Here is a 20,354-nt window from a genome sequence, read left to right as displayed (position 1 = left end):
CTGACCTCTAATGGAATACTCAGAAAATGCATTGACTCCCACAATATACAGCCACTGGACTATTACAAAAGGATTACTAGCTTCAAACACTAGTTTGGTTCCTGTAGACACTGCTATACATTGACATTCCTATAGAGATCTTAATTATGCAGTTTATCTGCTTCTGCTGGTCAGCCATGCTGTGAATGTAGGAATTCTTTTACTACAGAAGTTAATGGATATGAAACCATGCATTTAAAAAACATATTGCATGCTTTACAATCAAATGGAGAGCTCTATTTTCAGTAGAAATACTGTAAAATTTACCAAGTGGTGTAACACTTGAGTGGTCAAAAGTAAACCAATTTAAAGAAATCTCTGGTATAAGCCACTAGCATACTTTGCTGTTAGTGCAGTCTTTTGTCTACCATTTGAAACATTTTCTTTATTTGTTCAGACAGTTTTATATAGTTCTGGAAGGTTAAGAATTAATCTTTTGAAACATAACAGTAAGATACACCTTTTTTTTTTTTTTTTTTACTATCTAGAAATAATCCAAAGCTCACCCACAAATTACTTCATAGTTCAATAAGGCAAGGTAATACCATTCAGAAAGACAACCGAAAATCACTCCTTCCACCAAGATGCAACTGCAAGGCATATCAGTTACAAACTATTGAATAGAGTTTCAGTAAGCATTACGTGAACTTCATAGGTAAAATAGATTAACTTTCATTGAAAATTTCCAAGTATTGCTGAAAAGGAGTAATCAAATGATCAAAATCTAGGATTACCTACTTATTCTAATTAAAAATTATTACAAATGTAATCAGAAGAACTAAGTAACATTTCTACAGCATATATGGACAGAATCCATCTTAATATGCATCTGCCAGACTTGCTACAAAAAACATCAATGTTGTCATCAAACCGCTTAACCAGGTCAACTTTTAGCATCAGTCCTACACTCTTGCTCAGTGGCCCTGGTTTCAGGGCTGGGCAGGGCTGGTCAACCCACCGCTCTGTGCTGTGCATTGCAGGTAGTATCTAGATGGGATGACGTGTCACTTTGGAGTAACAGGTTTTTATACAGGAAAGTTAGTGTCCAATGCTTCAGAACAATACTCTTGTAAAAACCAGCGTATCATGAGGTAGAATTAAAAAAGTAACACTCAGTGCACATAAACAGGCATAGAATTAAAGTCATAAGCAATCTACCAGTTCAAGGAATTTCTGACGGGAAAAAAAAAACAGCCATGAAAACAAACGGAACTGCTTTGATTTCATGGGTGCTTCTTTGCCTCCAAAACCAACACAGTTCAAGCCTATGAGTACAGTAAGATTTCTTCAAGATGTTACCTGTAGTCCCTTTAATGACATTTAGCAAAACATTAAGGTGAGAAAACAGCAGCCTAGAAGCAGGGAGAGTGAGAGCTTAGAGAAAAAGCCATTATGATCCAGTGCAGGGACAGGGGAAATCCTGTTTCTTTATTACTAGAAGGCCACAATTTTTACGGAGGGGAGTGCAGAGAAATGCAAGTATTCATACAGTCACACTGCATTCTGTTTCAAAATACTTGAGGAGCAGGAAACTTAGCACTTCCATTACACTAATGTCAAGAACACAGTATCCAGAAGTTTTGCCACATGCTGCTACTGGGTTTTTTTTATTCATTTCCCACCCCAACCCCCCAAACAGCTTGGCCAATTAAAAACTTGAAGCTCAGCTCTTCTTTTCCATAAAAACCTTGTATTCCACAACTGTCCTCAAGCTTTCTGCATATTTCATTTCTATTCCTTTAAGTTAGAGCTGAGGGAAGTCCCCCAAACTGTTTCTAACAAACCAACGGATCCAAGCTGCCCCAGGTGTAGGTTCAGGTTCACAGACTGTTATATGCACACAAAAGGAGCTGGGTGCCAAGGCAAGTGATGTATTTCCAACTAGTCTCAGATACATTTGCATGGCTTGGCCAATTAAAGTAAAAAAAATACATCTTTATGAATCGTGTTCCTTGCACATAGTTCCAAAAGCATTCAAAAGGTACAAGTGTTTGAACTTAAGAGTCAGTGTTTTAGAAAACAGGACATCTCTCTTCATTTATGATTACATCAATCTACCTTTGAGTTCCAGACAATAGTTTCGGCAACAATGGAATTGCTCACAAGATAGGCTATGGAACATTTCAACCTATGAGTTGCTATTTGAGAAGACTATGGGTGTTTATTTGCTTTTTAAGTTAACTGAGTATATTTACTTAAATTGTTATTCTTCCTCTAGCTGGGACGATATTCTACTGAGACACTATCACCAAATAATTCCATTAAAAAACCCATAAGAACACAAAGTTTAGGACTTTTACCAAACAGTAGGAAGCCTGTCAGCTGCACATACTTAAACTACTTGAATGTAGTCCTTTAGCAGTCAGTTGCTAGAGATGATGAAAACCCAATGCAGGAGTAATTAACTAGTCCTCAGAGTACCAAATAACCCAATATTGAAGGCTTTGTATTACTAAAGAAATTCTCCAAAAGAGGAAATTTAAGATTTTTTTTCTCATAATGCAGAAGAGCCTTAAGTTTCAGTGACTTCACCAACTCCCAGAGTATGCTACCCACACAAATTCAAAACTACAAGAGGATCATCAGGCTTAGTACTTCTGGCTATCTTATCTTCACAGATTTCTTCTTTTTCCCCCACTTTGCAAAAGGCTTTATAGGAGTCAGCTTTTAAAAAGCATGCTCTGTTGAGCTGGAGATAGTGAATCTGAACACCAAAATATGACACTCCTTTTTAGGTAAACTTCCTGCTGAATTGAGTGTGATTGGTCAGCAAAACCTTAATGAAATACCAAAAAAAATCTTGGAACACATAATTGATGAGAATATTATAAACTGATATGGACATATGAGACTGAATTAATTGTGCATTTATGAGGTTAGCCATATTAACTTGAGGTGCAAAACTTACCATTCATGCTTAATATGTGATTTAATGATGATCATTAACTTTTTTTACATCTTAGAATCAGCCCAGTTAAATCCAAATAGATCCTACTGTACACAGGCATGCTTTTAATCCATTCCCAAACTGACAGTACATGTGAAGAAAGGCTTATCTGGTGATATTACGGACACATCCTAGATGAATTCCTCTCACGGCAATGGTGCAGGCGAGGTGTGGAAGAACAGTCAGGTGGGAAATAGCCTTAACATCAGCAGAAAATTCTGCCATGTTGTTTCAAACATGGGATGAAGGTTTGCATTACTGATGCAGAAAGCTCCCTACAACAGAAACCCTGGCAGCTGAGGAGTCAAAGTTGCCCAAGAAAGGCTGACACATCCCCATTGTACAAAACATCCAAACTGTTCGTCTGCAGTGGTTACAGGGCAGAGTCTTTAGCTGTTCAACTCCTGCTTCCCTGCCCCAGTCTTTTCCTAGTAAATTCTCTGAGGAAAAAAATGCAGCTACATCTCCATCCAGAACCTCTTCCTTCTGGCAATAAACACAATATATGCAATCCCAGAAAAGAAGATGTTTTAACTGCAGCAAAACATTACAGAACATCAACTCATTTTTCTAGCCAATCACAAGCAACCGAATTAATATATAAACAAAACCAAAACTTTCTTTTCTTTTTGTGACAGTAACCAATTCTGTTACACAGAAAAGCAGCTCATCATCTAATAATCACCGTATAGTAGTTTCAGCAACAGAAACTGCCAAAGAAGCATACGTGAGGAAGTCTAGCTCCTTTGGAACAAGGTGTCATACCTGGAGAGCCTGGGTGAGTTTTGGCTGGACTGCTACCCTTGCCCCCTCTATATTTGTTTCAAAGAGCCCACTTCAAGTTGCATTGAAGGAAATTATCAACAAGTAGCATGATACAAACAAACCAGAACAATGACTTAATGGCACAGGATCAGCAGGAGCAGAGGTCTGAAAACACAGCACATGGAAGCAGACTTGTGGATGCAGTATGAGAATGCATACAGTGCTGGGCTGGGAACTTGTTCCACTGTTGTGTTCAGAGACCATAGTAACTATGATCTTATCTGGATTTAGATATTTCAGAAAGAACACACTTCAACTAAACTGAAGTAAAACCCACAAACATCTGAAGGTCCTGTTGATGCAGTATGTGCCTAGAACTTTGGCTGATACAGAGAAACACGTCCACTAAGGCACCCCGAGGCAATCTGACAGTGTGTTGGAGAAAATTTGGTTGTCAGTACCACATCATTGTGAGAGTAGAGGGAACGGATTTCTTTCAGGGGACTGGCTTCTTTGGGCAAACAGTCAACAAGTTCGCTGCAGTGTGCGTCAAACCCCAACAAGCGGATCCCAAAGCCATGCGGGGATGAAATCATCCGGCCATCAGGACTGAAACAAAGTTCTTTGATGTAACCCCGGCCCACATTAGCTTCTTCAATGCAATGAGTCAATCTCAGGGAACAACGAGGCGAGACAGGGCGCACAGGGGCTCCTTCCTGGAATTCATAGACACAAGTCCACTAAAGGGAGAGGCAGAGAAAGGAACATTGAAAGAAAAGTAAAACACTGCAAAGACAAATGCTATTGCTTATCTACTCTTTGATAAGCACGTACTACAAAACACTGAAAACAGGCCGGTTCCTTGGCATCTCCTCCGCTTTGAACTATCTAAGCAGAACAGCTGTCTATTATCAAAGCTGCTTTTTTAATTAAATGAATGCTAGATATAATCTTTTAAATCTAGTTTTTATCTGGAAAGAGCAAAGGCTAATCCTTTGGCCAGACATCTGCTCTAATTTAGTAACCATTTTAATGAAATCTACAATAAAGCAGAACTCAGCCTACTATAATTTACAGTTGACCATTGGCATTTTGTGCCCTTAACTTCAAAAGGAAAGAAATCTTCAAACAAGAGGGAAATGAATTTTTGAAGGAATGTTTATGAACAGCTCTATAGCCAGCTTGTTTCTTGTGAGTCAGCCAGGGATTTTATGTGTAATCTAATTATCTCATCTCAAACCAAATGCAAAAACAGCTCTATGAAAAAGTTTGTATCATGTTGAAAGATTCAATTTCAGCCACAAGGCAAAAGAAGTGTTCTGTTCCATGTATTCTACTGAAATAAACACAAAGGGAACAATACTAACAAATATTAACAGAAGAGAGTAAGGCAGACACTAGGACTATGGGAAATTATTACTAGGTCAATGTCAGTATCAACTAACCCAATATAATACTTGCATTTTCAAAAAATTCTGTGTTGTATAGTGGTTTCATTGTAAGTTTACAGAACCAGCATTAAAATTTATAACAGATCTGCTAAGCTTCCATTCAGTCCTCTACACTTCTGTAAGAGGCTACCATTACAAAGAGTATCTTTCTTAAAAAAAACAAACACAAGCAAACAAACAAAAAACAAAAAGCCGCAAACACCAAAAAACCCCAAAACCAAACCAATGCCAATTTACATCAGCTATCAAACTAAACTGGTCAAGTATTCAAAGAATTCTTTGTGGGTTTGGAAAACAAATATAAAATATCTGCATCTTCAAAACTGAGTGGTCTGCACAACTGTTGCAGCACTAATTTTTAAATAATCTTAGGAAAAAACAGTGTTTGCAAGAGAACCATCTGGTGGAATCGAGAAGGCTCTGGATCTGGAGGCTCTGGCTGGGCTTTAAGTTACAGATGAACTTGAATTAACCTGGAAGTTACTTCAAAAGCAGGTGCTCCCAAACAGCCTGCAGGCTCTTGCTTTTTCTATACAGTCCATGAAGAAGTTTTTTCATTTTTTCTGAGTGCATTACAGACTGCTTGTTTGTCTTAAAACAGGGTCCCAGTGCAATATAGCAGCTGTTTTGTGACACTTCACAAACAGAATCTGGGTAAACAATGCAACACTGACCTTAAAGCCTGCCATTACTTCTTTAAAGCAGTATTTAGGGGAGTGAAATCTGCAAGTTGCAGATGAGCCATAGCTGTTCTTATGACTTTGTACTTTAAGTAAAGGCTTGAAATTGATTCTGCCAGGAAGATCACTGATACTTATATTTAAGTTGCAGAGTTTTAGGATGAGAGTTGAGACCAAGGCACTTGAACGTTACTTAAACATCACTGGAGTTCATCATATGCAGACCTATGGTGTAGCAGTTTTAAGTAGATGCAAAAATATGCCATGAGGTTTTTTCACAGCAGTGTAGGAACAGCCTCTGGAAAGCATTCATCAACACAGCAGGAACACTTCATCCTTGGAGCACCAACGGAGGTAGCAAGCATTCCGAAGGCACTTGAGAAATTCAGAGGAGCTTCTCTGCTCAACTTAAAACATGTTCACCAGTACACAACTCTAATCCTCTGTCTTTTCTGAGTTCACACCTCCTATATTCTTGCAGGTACATATTTTTAAGTCTTTTATTTGGCAGCACAACTACTATTTGAAAACTTTTAACAGAGCCATGAACTGTAAAACATATTCTATGAAAGAGCCAAGCAACAGGAGTAATGAATGAGGGACACAAAGTCATATGAGGTCATTAGAAAACAAAAAAGAAAAAAGAATTTCATTATCTTGGTGTAAAATTAATGCATTTGTAAGCAGAAATAACTAATATATTCAATGCAAATTTACCCCAAACCAAGGAAATTTCAATATAGTTGTATGATCAATATATCTTACTCAACATATTCTTTAAAAGATGTATTTGTTTTACCTCCTGGTCATCTGTATTACTTGAGCACCGAAGAAGCGTAGCCCACCCTTTTGGATGTAGCTGTAGTGATGTAATGCAATTGCCTCGATCTCTTTCTCCAGGAACCTCTGGTGTTAAGACCTCCAAACTATTTCTAGGTGAACCACCTAGAAGGGGAAGTCAACTGTAAGTCTCAAAGTCTTCACCTCTCTCATCAGTCTACTACTGAAACTAGGTCAAACATGTGACACTTGCATCTGACTGCTAGAAAAGACCACACCTTTATGATAGGATAAATCAAAAGAGAGGTTACACGAACAATTGAAGCTAATACCAATGAGCTCGGTCCTGATTTCAAATAGCTTCTTTTTTGAAATTTGCCTTCCAACACCTCTATTAAATCACCTCATATTGTGAACTAAGTCAGGGTTAACTTTCCACACATACACTTTTCATTATCATTATAACAAGATCTAAAGAGTGGGGGGGGGGGGGTGGTTTGTAAGGACTACTGGTTCTCAAACTTGTGTGATGTGCTTTCCAAGTTCTTTCCAAAGTCTGCTCAGCTGTATGCAGCTTGCCTCCCTTCTACCCCTCACCCCTAGAAAGCTTTTCACTGGTAAATCATGCCCTGGAATCCAGATAAGCTTCCTCCTTTCCTAAGTATGTTTGAGATTCTCACAACCATGAGTAGTTAAAACTTAACATAATTGCATATGATTCACAAAGTATTTACCAATTTGCCAAAATCATGCTGACTCTCTGAAAGTGTATCCTAGATTCAGAGGAAGGCTGCTAATCACAGCATCATCAGTTTTCACAGCTCTGTAGTTAGGCAGGACTTGGTTTGTAATCAGAACTTCACAAAACACTCTGTCCACATTTAAGACCTGTTGGCATACTCTTTTTCCATGCTATTGACTCTTCATGGAGAAACTGCAGATACATATACCCATCATTAAGAAAAAAAAAAAGCAAAACGTAGCTATGTTCTGCTCTGGCTTTTTCTTTTTTTCCCCTAAAGGTCATTCACACCACCTTCATTCAAGGAAAAAGCACAAGGAAAAGGGGGCACCTCTACATCACAACAATAATGTACTAATATAAAACAAAGATCTTGTGGCTGTTATCAGATTTCTTGGAGAAAAACTGATTAGATCCCCAGACTTTGCTGCGTGCAATGATATTTTATTGGTTTAATGCAAGTCATAGCAACACTATTCTTTTAAAAGTCACAAAGACAAAAAAACAGTTTTTCACTATTATACTCTAGCCTCTTCTGGTACAATAAGTCAAAGTCCATGATTTTTTATTTTTTAAAATCTTTTCCTACCTTCTCGCTGGGAGGACCGTGACATATGTTTCTCAGACAGTGGACCTGAATCATTCTGGTGACACGGTGAACCGACAGCTCGAGGACCAGACGAACCTGATGACGTTATGTCTGCAAACAGCATCAGCCATGTGAATGTACAGCTAAGCACAGCCCACTTAATACGCATGTCCCTCACAACCCTCCTTAGAAATGTTAAGTAAAGGGTAAGGCATCTTGTTAAGAAAACACTTTTCAAAGCTCAGTTTATAGTCTAGAAGTACCATTCTCTTTGTGCCTCATACAAGTAAACTGCCAGCACAACAAACTTGACTGGGAATAAGAGGTGAGCTGCATTTCTTCCTTCTTATGCACCTGCCACTACTAGAAGTTGGGGTATGAATTTTTCCCCAGGCCACTCCCTTTGTATGCCGACACCCCAAATGGCAGAATTTGTCAGTATTTTGGTCTGTTACTGCCACAAAGCAGGAGGAAGCAAGCAGTGAAATTTCAGAGCATGCAATTCTTCCAGGTCTGCTGTTGAGAGCGACCACACCACTACACATCAGTCATTAGTAGTTGCTGGAGCTCACACACAGTTGGCCCACTCAACAGGGCTTAAATTTCTTTTATCACAGGACCAAGGACAGTAGATAAATAAAGCTAGAGACTGCCAGCTCAAGGTGCCAAAATTCCACAGGTTCTATCTATATCCTGTAGTGCTAAAGTCTTGATGCCAAAAATCACGCTAGACACTTTACCTGAGCCAGAACATAACACTCAACAGTACAGATGTGTGGGATCCCTGAACAACAGAGCAGCTACTGTACTGAGGAGTTCCTCTGCAGAATCCTTCCTCCTCCACCTCTGCCGAATCCTTCCTCCTCCACCTCTGCCTTCTTTTGCTAGCTAAGAGTATCCCATGAAACACCGCAACACAGAAGCTGCTACAAACTTTTCCACAAGCATTCACCTGAACTTGATGTAGTCCTCCTAGCTCTTAAAATTGGGTAGCTGCCAACCTCTAAAGATTTGTTTAGGTCAAGGTCATGCAAAATCAGAAGATATCCAGAGGAGGTCGAGATCAACATTTTGGAACAGTCTGGTGTCAGCCTCATTCGCATAAGAAAACGGGTATGAAAAAACTTCTTGTGAGGACATCCCTCTTCTGTGCACCTGAACAGCGAAAAAAGCAGAAGAAATGGCTGCACTTAGCTTCAACTCAAGCCCCTAATAATGTCCAGAAGGGTCCAAGATGTGCTAAGCATCCTTCTTCATCCTAAAACTTTTTTTTGAGCACTGTCTTTATCCTACTTAAATTAGATTTTAATGGAATGGCAGAAATCACATTTTCATCCTACCACAACAACAAAGCCAGAACTTTTTCAAAAAGTAAGAACTACATTTTGGCATGTCAGCAAGAAAAGTTCTCCTTTTAGCTACTGGACTATTACCATATAAAGGTGATGCAAGTTCTTGATAGGGGCTACAAACTTATCACGGTATTTAAGAATACATTATAGTACCATACAAGGAAGCAGGTTTTCCTTTACAGAAGAACCCTATCTTTGTGTGTTCTAGAAACAACCGCACGAACACAGCCACATACCTGTTTGTGTCCCAGATGATCACATTTCCATCAAACCCTGACGTTACTAGTAATCTCGTATTGGTATCATACTCGATGTTCTTAACCCAGCTGGTGTGACCATGTAAAGTGCACACTTTCGTGTTCAGCTTTCTCAAATCCCAAAGTGCTATTGTAGTGTCATCAGAACAAGTCGCAAACAGTCGATTATCTAGGAACCTGAAAATGGGAGAGAAATACTGTGGCTCCTTAGTGCCTTCTTTAATTTAAATATTCTTAAACAGGAATTTAATCGAACACAGAAATAAATAGAGTGGCCACACAAAAAAATAACATACAGCAGAATATTTGCCAATAAAACAGTTCCATTAAAAACAGTATTGTTGGGACATGAACCAGTACTACATCTGTAGTAGCAAACTAGTAAACCTGCAGAAGCATAGCAGTTTTTTTGTGGGTGGGGTTTTTTCTTTGTTTTGTTTTGGGTTTTTTTAAATTAATCATGTGAAGGTCATACAACCACCAAACAACCAGTGGAACAAATGCTCACACAGAATCCCTGTAGTAACTAAATCAGTTAACCATCTGGACAATAGGCAGCTTTAAACTTACCAAGTCTTTACAAGACACAAACATCTCAGGACTGGTCAGCTTTTAGACCCCTGGCAAGATATTCCCATTGACTGGTTTGGCAGACCCTGCAACAGAAGTCTGCTAGCCTAGATTTTTTCTAATTTATGCCTTTTATCTCCCCCATTTTGCCAGATCCTTTCACTACTACAGACAGGCAGCACCAGAAGACACAGCAATTCTGTATTCATTTCAGACTACACAAGATCCTACCATGCTCTTCTTCACTTTCTTCATTTCTACCTACATATCCACCCTCATTCTTCCCTTTCTATTCTGTAAATCTTCCTTTCTTCCCCACCACAGACATAAGCTCCTTGCGTTCAAAGGTGTTTAAAATAAGGTCACCTTTTGTTATTCCTACTGGAAGGCCCCTACTGCTTTTAAACCTTGCTGCTCTGTACAGCACATACCCTGCTAGCTTAGCCAAAACACACAGAGTCCAAGCCTCCTTTATCTAACACCTGAACACCTCCTCCATTGCAAGGCCCCACGCTGCTCTCTACCACAGGCGGTTGCTCAGCATCCAATGTAGACCGAAAGCTCTCACCAGATCTTGACCCCACTGGCACAGGCAGAACACGGCGCTCGTTGCAAAACCTGCAATAGGAGTCCATCAACGGGGACCTGCTTTTAGAAATGTCCTGCCTAGGACAGCAGTAGAACCACCCCTGCTGGAAACCCAGTGCCAGGTTTATCAGGGTGCTGGTGAGGGAAGCCGAAGCCCTGCTCTTACCAGAAGGCTGTTACAGATTATGGATGTCCTGAGGGCCTTCCCACAACCAGACCTCCTGCCACGCCGTGATATGGCCACACTTCTGCACGATGCCTGATGCACACCACATCTGCCCTGAGCACACTGAAAAGCTGGCCCCATGGTTTTACATGGGACATACAACAGTGCTTTTCTGAGAGATTTAACCTAGTGGATTAACTGTCTGATGTATGGCTTGCTTTACTAACCACATGGCTTACCCTACACACAGTATTGCTATCTTGGAAACACATACTTGATTTAAATCTGAACACTGCCACTGTTTGCACATTCTCCTAGACCCTTAATTTCTTTCTACCTTTGCTTATCTTTTGCTTCAGAACCTGTCTAGCTCCACAATGGCCCAGGAGCACTGCTGACTGCAGCTGCAGAGCCAGGAGGAGCCATGCAGACCTCCTGCATCCAGGAAGGTTTTGTACCACCTGGACAATCTCCACAGTCTCCATCAAAAAGCAGGGAGCTTTTGCTCCCATGTTTCTGCCTCTCCTTTCCCCACAGTACAGTTCAGGTGTCTGAAGCAGGCACATGAAGTTGGGCTTTTCAAATGCACAAAAGCAGGTATACGTATCAAAGTACAAGTGCAGAGCACCGTTCAGGATGAGAATTTCAGATCATCTTTGGAAGTAGCAGCTGCAGAAGTGGCGCAGGCTACCCAAATTTATGGACTCCTTCAATACAGATGTGCATTTGAGATTTGAGTTGTTTAAGTTTGAATCACAACACAACATGAAATTCTGTTTAACTCAAACTACTGCAAGAAGAGCAGGCCTACTGCTCTATTTCACAAGGTATTTACAGGCTTGCAGTTCTACAGTACACTTATGCAGCAGTGAATTTATATCACATGCATAGCGCTCCATACGCACTGCGTATGTTCTGCACTTAGCAGGACTTGAGTTCTCACTTTCTTAACAGATGACAGGCTTGTCACTGATGTCATATTGGGAGAAGATGAGAAAGTGGAAAAGAATAGGGGTCATACTAGTTGGATTACTACACTGATCAGGTTAAGTACTTAGCCTGTTCAGGTAGTAATTCTTTACCATGATAATCTCTGGTCTTCAGCCAGAATGCAATGTCTATATCAGTCCTGCCTGAGGTAGTAGGACGCAGCTTGACCACCTTCAAGTGATTACAGAAGGAAATAATATCTGATGTAAAAACACTCCATCAGACAGAAGGGGATAGAAGGGCTAGAATCAGCACTAAAAAGGCATAGCTAGGTAATGAATAAATTGAGTCTGCAATTTATGCATGCCCTTACTTTTAGAAGGGCAAAGCATACTGTTTTATCTTTGGAATTCATGCCTGATGAAGGTATTTGGAAAAAAAAGCCCTACCTGACATAAAAGGAAAAATAAAATCTACCTGAAAAAAAAACAGAAGTAGTTGCACGTGAATACTAAGGCAAGAACGATCTACACAGAAATGTATGGTAAGTTACCCCTACAAACAGCATTTTATCTTATAAACTTAGAACCAGGCTATATCATGTAAAAATAGCAACAAGTCCAATGAAAAATAACCAATTACAATGGAAGGAATCCAACATTTCAGATTTTCAGGGCAAAAGTAAAACACAGTGTACCTCTTGCCTGTATAAATCTATCATCTGTCTTTATCTTGGATGCTACAGGTGACCCTGCTTCACCCACTACAAACAGGTTTCAGAAGAAATAGACAGTGAGCTACAATTGGTATTGAACAGCTTTCATATAGGGAACAACCAAGTAGACTAGGATTCACTTGAAAAAACACTAATGGAAGCTGCGTATGACTCAGGCATATAAAACTGACTGACACGGAGAAAGTAAATAGAAATTGTTCCTTGACTTCTTACTTAAGAAAACAAAAAAACTAGAGGGCCTCAAACTAAGCTAGCAATTTTTAAAAACACTATTAAATACTCCTTGAAACACATTTGTGCCATGGAACTCTGCCATGGGAGAGTTTTAAGTAAGCTCAAAACCTGACCAAATTCAGGTGGAAAAAAATGTCTGCTTCAGATGATGACACACAAATCCCCAGCAACTGGGAGACTACTGGAAGAGGACCTCTACATGCCTCCCTCTTCATACACACCTTTGAGGTATCTGCTACAGGGCACAGCAGTAATGGTATTTGGTTTTGGTGCTTATCACAAGGAACTTCTGCAGTCCTATGGTTCCTGGAGTCCTGCTCATTAAGCAGAAGCAATACACCAGGTAGTGCTGTACTAACCATGTGTTACAGAACATACTTTAGTTCCTTGTAACTAAGTCTGTAACAACAAACAATGGGGACATGCAGGAAAACACAGTAGAAGATGCCAATATCCTACAAAGACAAAACAAAGCTTTAAGAAGCATTTTGAAGGAAAGCAGAAAGTTTACTACACGTTGCTAGGAAGGACCTTAGTCTGATGATTAACAACAGACCTGAGAGCTACCTGCTTGAGATAGTACTGGTGTTTTTATGTAAATCAAACTACACAGAGAAAAGACATTTAAGGACTAAGAACAGACTTACAAAGCCTCACAGACAGCCAAAGTCTAAAGAGAGGAGATCCTTTGAATAAGAGAAGAGAGTGGCAGGAAGTTTCAATGCTGTTCTCAAACAAGGAATGAGATAAATTTTCAAGACCAGCACAGCTGACCGCAACAGAGACAGCCAACCAGTCAATGAGCCTGCAACAGAACGCTCTTTGTAAAATGTGAGCCACACTAACTCATCTGAAACCCTAGCAAGAGCAGCTTGAATGTAAGGATCAGATATTGAATTAGGGATGTGTAAAAATCAAAATAAATCCAGTTTGCTTTTGCCTTATGAGATCTTAATAATACAGCTTTATTTCTCACCTAGCTTTATCTAAAAACTAAGCATGTTTAAAGGACAACCACTAGCATGCAAGACGTGAAAAGCTGTATTTCCTTACAGAAGAGGAAATATCTCAACATCTCCTATTTGTGTCAGTTAGCCCCAGCTTTTACTGTAGCTTTTCTGAAAGACCCAACTGATGCAGAACTTCAGTCTAAAAAGGACAGGCAGCTTGTGAAAAACATCCATTTATCTGATGAACGTGTAAAGACATTGGCACCCCACATTTTATTTAGCTCTTTTGAGGGGCAATGCTCAAATTGCTACTACAGTTTTCTTGGGTGTTTTTGGTTTGGGTTTAGTTTTGGGTTTGGTGCTGTGGGGTTTTTTCCTGCTTTGAGAATCTGAGTGAAGGGAGGCTGCAATATTGTCCACAGGACTAAGAAGGGTATTGAGTTCACATGTCAGTCTACCCTTAAACCCAAACCAGCTAAAAATAATGTAATTTAAAAGGGAAAGCATCCTGAGAAACAGGCAAAGGATTTAAACCATAAAGACTGAGTTTAAGTTGAATTGCACAAGCCATTTCACATTCCTAGCTCTTCTATATCATACCTGTATTTAAAGGAGGCAAACTTTGTTTGGAAATTTCTATGCAACTGTATTGGGTTTGTCTGGCAAGGTTTTGATAGCGGGGGGCGGGGGGGGGTCAGGGGGTTGAGTTACAGGGGTGGCTACTGTGAGAAGCTGCTAGAAGCTTCCTCTATGTCCAACAGAGCCAATGCAACCGGCTCTAAGACAGACCCACTGCTGGCCAAAGCTGAGCTCATCAGCAATGGGGGTAGCGCCTCTCTGATAACATAGTTAAGAAGGAAAATAAAAAGTTGCTGGGGCACAGAAACTGCAGCTGGACGGAGGAGTGAGAACATGCAAGAGAAACAGCCCTGCAGACACCAAGGTCAGTGAAGGAGGAGGGGGAGGAGACGCTCCAGGTGCCGAAGCAGAGATTCCCCTGCAGCCTGTGGGGAAGACCATGGTGAGGCAGGATGTCCCCCTGTAGCCCAGGATGGTCCACAGTGGAGCAGATCTCCACCTGCAGCCTGGGGAGGACCCCACACCGGAGTAGGGAGATGCCCCAAGGAGGCTGTGACCCCGTGATAAGCCTGCACTGGAGCAGGCTCCTGGCAGGACCTGCAGACCTGTGGAGAGAGGAGCCCAGGCTGGAGCAGGTTTGCTGGCAGGACTCGTGACCCCGTGGGGGACCCACGCTGGAGCAGTCTGTTCCTGAAGGACTGCACGCCATGGAACGGACCCACGCTAGAGCAGGTCATGAAGAACTGCAGCCCATGGGAAGGACCCACATTGGAGAAGTTCGTGGAGGACTGTCTCCCATCGGAGGGACCCCACGCTGGAGCAGGGGAAGAGTGTGATGAGTTCTGCCCGAGGAGGATGAAGCAGCAGAGACAACATGTGATGAACCGATCATAAGCCCCGTTCCCCATCCCCCTGTGGGGGTTAGGTAGAGAATCTGGGAGTGAAGCTGTGCCCAGGAAGAAGGGAGGAGTGGAGGGAAAGTGTTTTGAGATTTGGGTTTGTTTCTCATTACCCTATTCTGGTTGACTGGCAATAAATTAAGTTAATTTTCCCCAAGTCAAGTATGTTTTGCTGGTGATGGTAATTGGCTGAATGATCTCTCCCTGTCCTTATCTCAATCCACAAGCCCTTTGCTATACTTTCTCTCCCCCGTCCAGCTGAGGAAGGGAGTGACAGAGCAGCTTTGGTGTGCACCTGGTGTCCAGCCAGGGTCAACTCACCACAGCAACTATGGCAGTTGCTCTTATGATTCAAAGTACCAGCCATATCCAAACATTTGTGCTTGCTACACTCTCGGGCTTGCACTTCAAACATAAATCACACACTACTTGCAACACTCTGATTTATCGCATTCATTCAGGGCATTCCAAAAGCCAGTGAAAACAGGTGACAATACCTTAACACTCTTCCCCTCCCATAAACTGCAGCTCCTCCATCAACAAAACCACCTGCCAGCATTATATACCACCACTTTCAGATTCCTCCTCTTCCCCTTTCCTGCCTTTCCCCACCTCCCAGTACCAAAGAGAAGGAAAATGGCACAAAGCAAAGAGCAGCCTAAATGGCTTCACAAAACCCACTCTCTCCAAGAAAGTGCATAACACAATCTTACCATGCTGTCATAAGAAAAGCATCTATGGTAAGACAAAATATTCCTTCTGACCTACCTGATATTATTTACACAGTCTTCATGAGCTTCAGAGAGAGTTTTGATGTGCTTTGAAGATATTGGGTCAAAAAGCAGTACTTCAGTCTGTTCACAAGCAACAGTCAACACTGACCTGCAGGGGAGTAGAGCAAAGCAGAAACATTTGTATTCGGTAAAAGAAATACCTGTGCATATCCAGCTAACCTCCATTCCCTATCCTCACAAGAAACACAGCTTCACCATTACTTAGCTTGGCTTTCTGTTTACACTGCACAGAATCTGCAGCAGTGTTTTGTTTTTTTTTTTATTGCCTTCTAGCAGATGCCTATTCTCAAGCACTAATACACAAAACACGTTGAAGAAAATAGCATGTTGTTTTATTCTGGAGAAGTTAACTTCTCTAACTTCTTTTTGAGAGACCATGACTCTTCTCCTGCCTGGCTGCTGGCATAATTAATGCACAGCTGGTGCATTTGCTGGACAAACCACATGATCTTTTAATTCACTTTTTTTTTTTAACATGCAAGGTGGTTGTTTTATAACAGCTATGCACCTCATAGATTCAATGATGGCATTATTTAAATCACCCAGTTAAGTGTATTTACATTAGTGGATTATTTAGAAGTTACTTGAGGGTGATTTGTCCCATCACTGCAGTGCAGTGCATGAACTCAGTGGTTCCTAGCTAGGAAAAAAGAAGAATCAAGCTCTGGCATGAAACCCGCTGCTTTGTTCATGTCAGTATTATCTGCTTAATGTTGCAGGAGAGAGGGAAAAAAAGACAACAGTACCCAAGAGTAAGTGCAAAGGCATCTTCTCTGAAATTGTACTGCAGATTTCCCATATGACTGTGCCCATGTCATGATATCCCTCTGTCCATTCAGTGGCAACACTTTTTGAGGGGTTCTGAGACACTGTAGCTTGTTTTTCAGGGTGTGAGATGACCAGTTGAAGAGCTCTGTAAAATGCAAGGGTCTGACAGAGGCTGTACTGAGAAAGGAACTGCAGCCTGCACTGCGTGCTGGCAGCCTGCTCACATGTGTGAACCAACCAGCCACAAGCTACCTTTGGATAACCTACACTCTGTCACTGCATTAACACTCATTAAAGAGGCCAGCATATGGTAACAACCTGCTCCAATGTCCCTTCCTCATCAGCGACAATATTCCCTTAAGACCTTTACAGATGTTACCCCAGCTACACCACCACTTCCTAACAGGCAGCCAGTGCTGAAGTGCAACCACCAACTTCTTCAGAGTAAAGACATACCGTTTCCTCACCTCCTTCCGTAACACTGACTTTAATGGCTATTTAGTTTGGCACCAACTCAAAAGCAGCATAAAGATGACATTCAGACAGCGTATTCACTAGCAGAATTTTTAAACCAAATTCTAAAGCATAGCACCCTTCCCCCATAATCCAACTACTCAAGCAGCTCTGCTGACTGCCTGCATTTTTCCACATCAGAATAGCGTGAAGCCAGTAAATGCTAAGGGCAGAAATAAGACTGATTCAAAGGTTTATTTAAAATATGCAGCCTCTCTTCAACTGAGTCATTTTTTCACTAAAGCCTTACAATATAAAGTTTCAATTTAAAAGTTTTACTTTTTAAAATAGCAAGGAGTCAGGGGATTGGTATAGGACATCACATGCTATTAACTACAAAGAAGAAGAGTTCTCTGACAAAAGGTGTTGTTTTCTAAATGCAGTAGTGTTGTTATGGAAGTGATGGTCAAAGGCAGCAACAGCAAGGCACTGGCACCAGGCTAAACTGGGCATTAGCAGAGACTCAGGCTGGTAACATGGCTAATTGTTATCCATGTTTTTTGAGATTAATTTCATAACAGACACTAAACCAGGCTACCATTACTACTCTTGATGCCTTGAACAGAGGCAGGAGAAGGAAAATTTTAGTGTCTTGCTGTACTAACGAACTTTTGCTTTTTTGAAAACTTCAAAATCTTGGTATGTACTAATTAGACAAGAAAAACCTTCAGCTTTGTCAATGGTACGCACTAAAAGCACCAACAGACAGGAGGCCTTGGGCCCAGATGATAAGCTTTGAGTTCTGCTGAGTTTCTGTAATTAAAACTTGCCAAGGCCAGTTAACTAGGAGAAAGAGATGACTCACACTGCGTGTGACCAAAGGGGGGACACTATGTAAATGGTAATATGAATACGTATGACTGGAATAATATAAATTTCTGCTTATTGTAGGTAACGGTGTGCATGATAAGTGGAGTGATCCCCCTGTGCACCCAGCACTGCCATAAAGAATGCCTGCTTTTTAAAACTCCCAAAATCGAGTCTTAGAGAGTTTCTTTGACCAGCTTTTTCACTAACACTCTGACAACACAGAAAAGTCTGGAGCAATATTTAGTATCTTACCGTACCACCCATTTCACTTGCCAAAACCAGAACAGCAAAGAGGACCCTGTGCCTCAGGAACCTTAAACACACCTGGCTGGTGATCTACAAAAGAAATTACTTTCCAGCAACAGCCACCTGAGAATGGTTTTGATAGTTAGTGGCACTTAACTTTGTCCTCTTCAAAAAACGGGAGGAACAAAGAAGCAGCTGAAACTTAGCTCTGCAGCACAACCACAGCAAAATCATTGTGAGTTCAGGTGTTCATGGAAACCAGAGCTCTGTTCTGATGAAAACTCACTGAAATCAGAAAAGCTGACTAGCTATCAAGGATAACAAAGATTTCAATCCTGACTATCCAAACTGAAAACACTGTTTCAGACTGAAAACCTAAGTCACAAGGTCTTTCTGCCAAGAAAACTTCATCTACAAGCATACTGTAATACACAAATACACAGATATCTCTGAAATAAACTCCCCCCGCTTTAAGCTGGTGTGCCAGGACTTCTTTTATGCTAAACGAGTCCAACTGCCACTTGCTTTTGTCTACACTGTTATACAAGTAAACCGCAGGACACCTCTAAACTCATTTGTCAGTGCAGACCCACAAAATTCATGGAACCCTAACTGAATAAGTAAAAGCACAGCATTTAAAACAGAAGCTGAGCTCTCCGAGGACTCTGACACGGATGCTTGTGCTAGTTAAAGAAACGACTCCACCACCCTGTTCTCAACCTTGTGCCTCACTTCATCGCCTCCCCTTCTCCTGCAGGAAGGGCTGCAAAAGGAGCTGGGAGCATCTCCAGGCAGCGGGAAGCGCACCCCATCCAGGGAAGCCCCCTCTGTCACCGCTCTCCCTCTCCACCCGTGCTATTCCGTGCCTCCCGCCTGCAACGCAGCTGCTAGCCTGGAACGAAACCCCAAGCAGACGGTTTCACGGCGCGATACAGCCGGGAGCAGGCGGGAACGGTGCAGTCTGGCTGGGGAGCATCCCAGCCCTGTCTCCCCCCCCTCCCCGGGCTGAATCCCGACCCTCCTCCACCTGAGCTGCCCCAGACCTCACGGGGTGCCCCCCCCCCCCCCGCCACCGGGCACACCAGGTCATTAGAAAAACGTCGTGTCGTGCCCTGCAACCCCAGGCAAAGAGCTGGGGGGGCTTACCAGCCTCACCCCCAGCCCCCGGGAGCGCCTGCCTGGGCTCCTGCAGACCCTCGCCCCAGCGCGGCCGAGCCAGGCGCTCCCGCAGCGGGCAGCAACCGGGGACCTGGGGCGGGGGGGGTAAGGGGGTTGGGAGCCCTCCCAGCGCAGGCACAGCGGGCTCCCCTCTCCCGCCGCCGGTGCGGTGAGGCGGCATCGCCGGGCGCGGCCGGTAGCACAGCCCGCAGGGAGAGCGGGGTTTGGGGAGGGGGGTGTGGGGAGTGGGGGGGGAGGTGTGGGGGTCACCGGGGATCCGCGGTCGAGGCCCTACCCGTCGGGTGAGTACTCGAGGTTGAAGACGGCGCCATGCGTGCGGGTACTGAGGTACACGGAGTCGGCGGGCTGGATGGAACCGTACAGCCCGGTCATGGCGCGGAAGGTATCCCGCGCCGGGTCCACGGCGGCGCTGCGGCCCAGGCTGCGCCCCCGCAACCACCCGAACAGGCCTCCCCCCGGTACCGACCGCGGAGACGCGGACAGCAGCTCCAGCTCCGGCTCCATACCGGCGGCTAAACCTATCCCCGGGCCGCCGGAGCCTATCCCCTCCGACTGAGAAACCTCCCCGCTCATCGCCCGAGTAGCGCTACCATCGCCGGGCCGCCCCTCGGTATAACCTCCGCCGGCGGCACCGCGCCTGCGCGGTCACCGCCCGCGCGCGTCACGGCGGGCCGGGCCACGTGACCGCCGCCCCCGCGGTCCCCGGTACCGAGAGGCAAGGGGTCGTGTGTGTGTGTATAGGGGCGTAGGGAGGCCGGGTAGAGCCGTTCCCTTCGCCCCCTCCGGTGTC

The 20,354-nt window shown here is 42.9% G+C and overlaps 1 protein-coding gene across 2 annotated transcripts; it reads right to left on the bottom strand.

Annotated features, from left to right (window-relative positions):
* Positions 1-473: 473 nt before the first annotated feature.
* On the bottom strand, positions 474-20,169 carry DCAF10 (DDB1 and CUL4 associated factor 10). 2 transcript variants are annotated; one of them, XM_049795432.1, is made up of 7 exons: positions 19,839-20,169; positions 16,023-16,136; positions 9,582-9,779; positions 8,946-9,148; positions 7,994-8,104; positions 6,682-6,827; positions 474-4,491 (listed from the first exon to the last, which is right to left on the bottom strand). In XM_049795432.1, exons 1-7 carry the CDS (start codon positions 20,135-20,137, stop codon positions 4,123-4,125), a joined length of 1,440 nt encoding a protein of 479 aa, XP_049651389.1. In that variant the 5' UTR covers positions 20,138-20,169; the 3' UTR covers positions 474-4,122. The 2 variants fall into 2 exon arrangements, with proteins under 2 accessions (XP_049651389.1, XP_049651390.1); XM_049795433.1 differs by lacking the exon at positions 19,839-20,169 and adding an exon at positions 16,795-18,221.
* Positions 20,170-20,354: the final 185 nt, after the last annotated feature.

Source organism: Accipiter gentilis, chromosome Z (assembly GCF_929443795.1).
Source record: "Accipiter gentilis chromosome Z, bAccGen1.1, whole genome shotgun sequence".
Lineage (NCBI taxonomy): Eukaryota > Metazoa > Chordata > Aves > Accipitriformes > Accipitridae > Astur > Astur gentilis.
The sequence above is the reverse complement of the archived record's forward strand: the minus strand, read 5'-3'. Positions and strand labels throughout refer to the sequence as shown.

Excerpts from the sequence above, each read along its gene's own strand:
- DCAF10 (XM_049795432.1), bottom strand. The coding sequence starts at position 20,137 with ATGAGCGGGGAGGTTTCTCAGTCGGAGGGGATAGGCTCCGGCGGCCCG. Across the intron at positions 8,105-8,945 it reads GAGGACTACATCAAGTTCAG|ACATAACGTCATCAGGTTCG; the intron begins GTGAATGCTTGT and ends TGCTGTTTGCAG. Across the intron at positions 4,492-6,681 it reads GTAATACAGATGACCAGGAG|TGGACTTGTGTCTATGAATT; the intron begins GTAAAACAAATA and ends CTCTCCCTTTAG.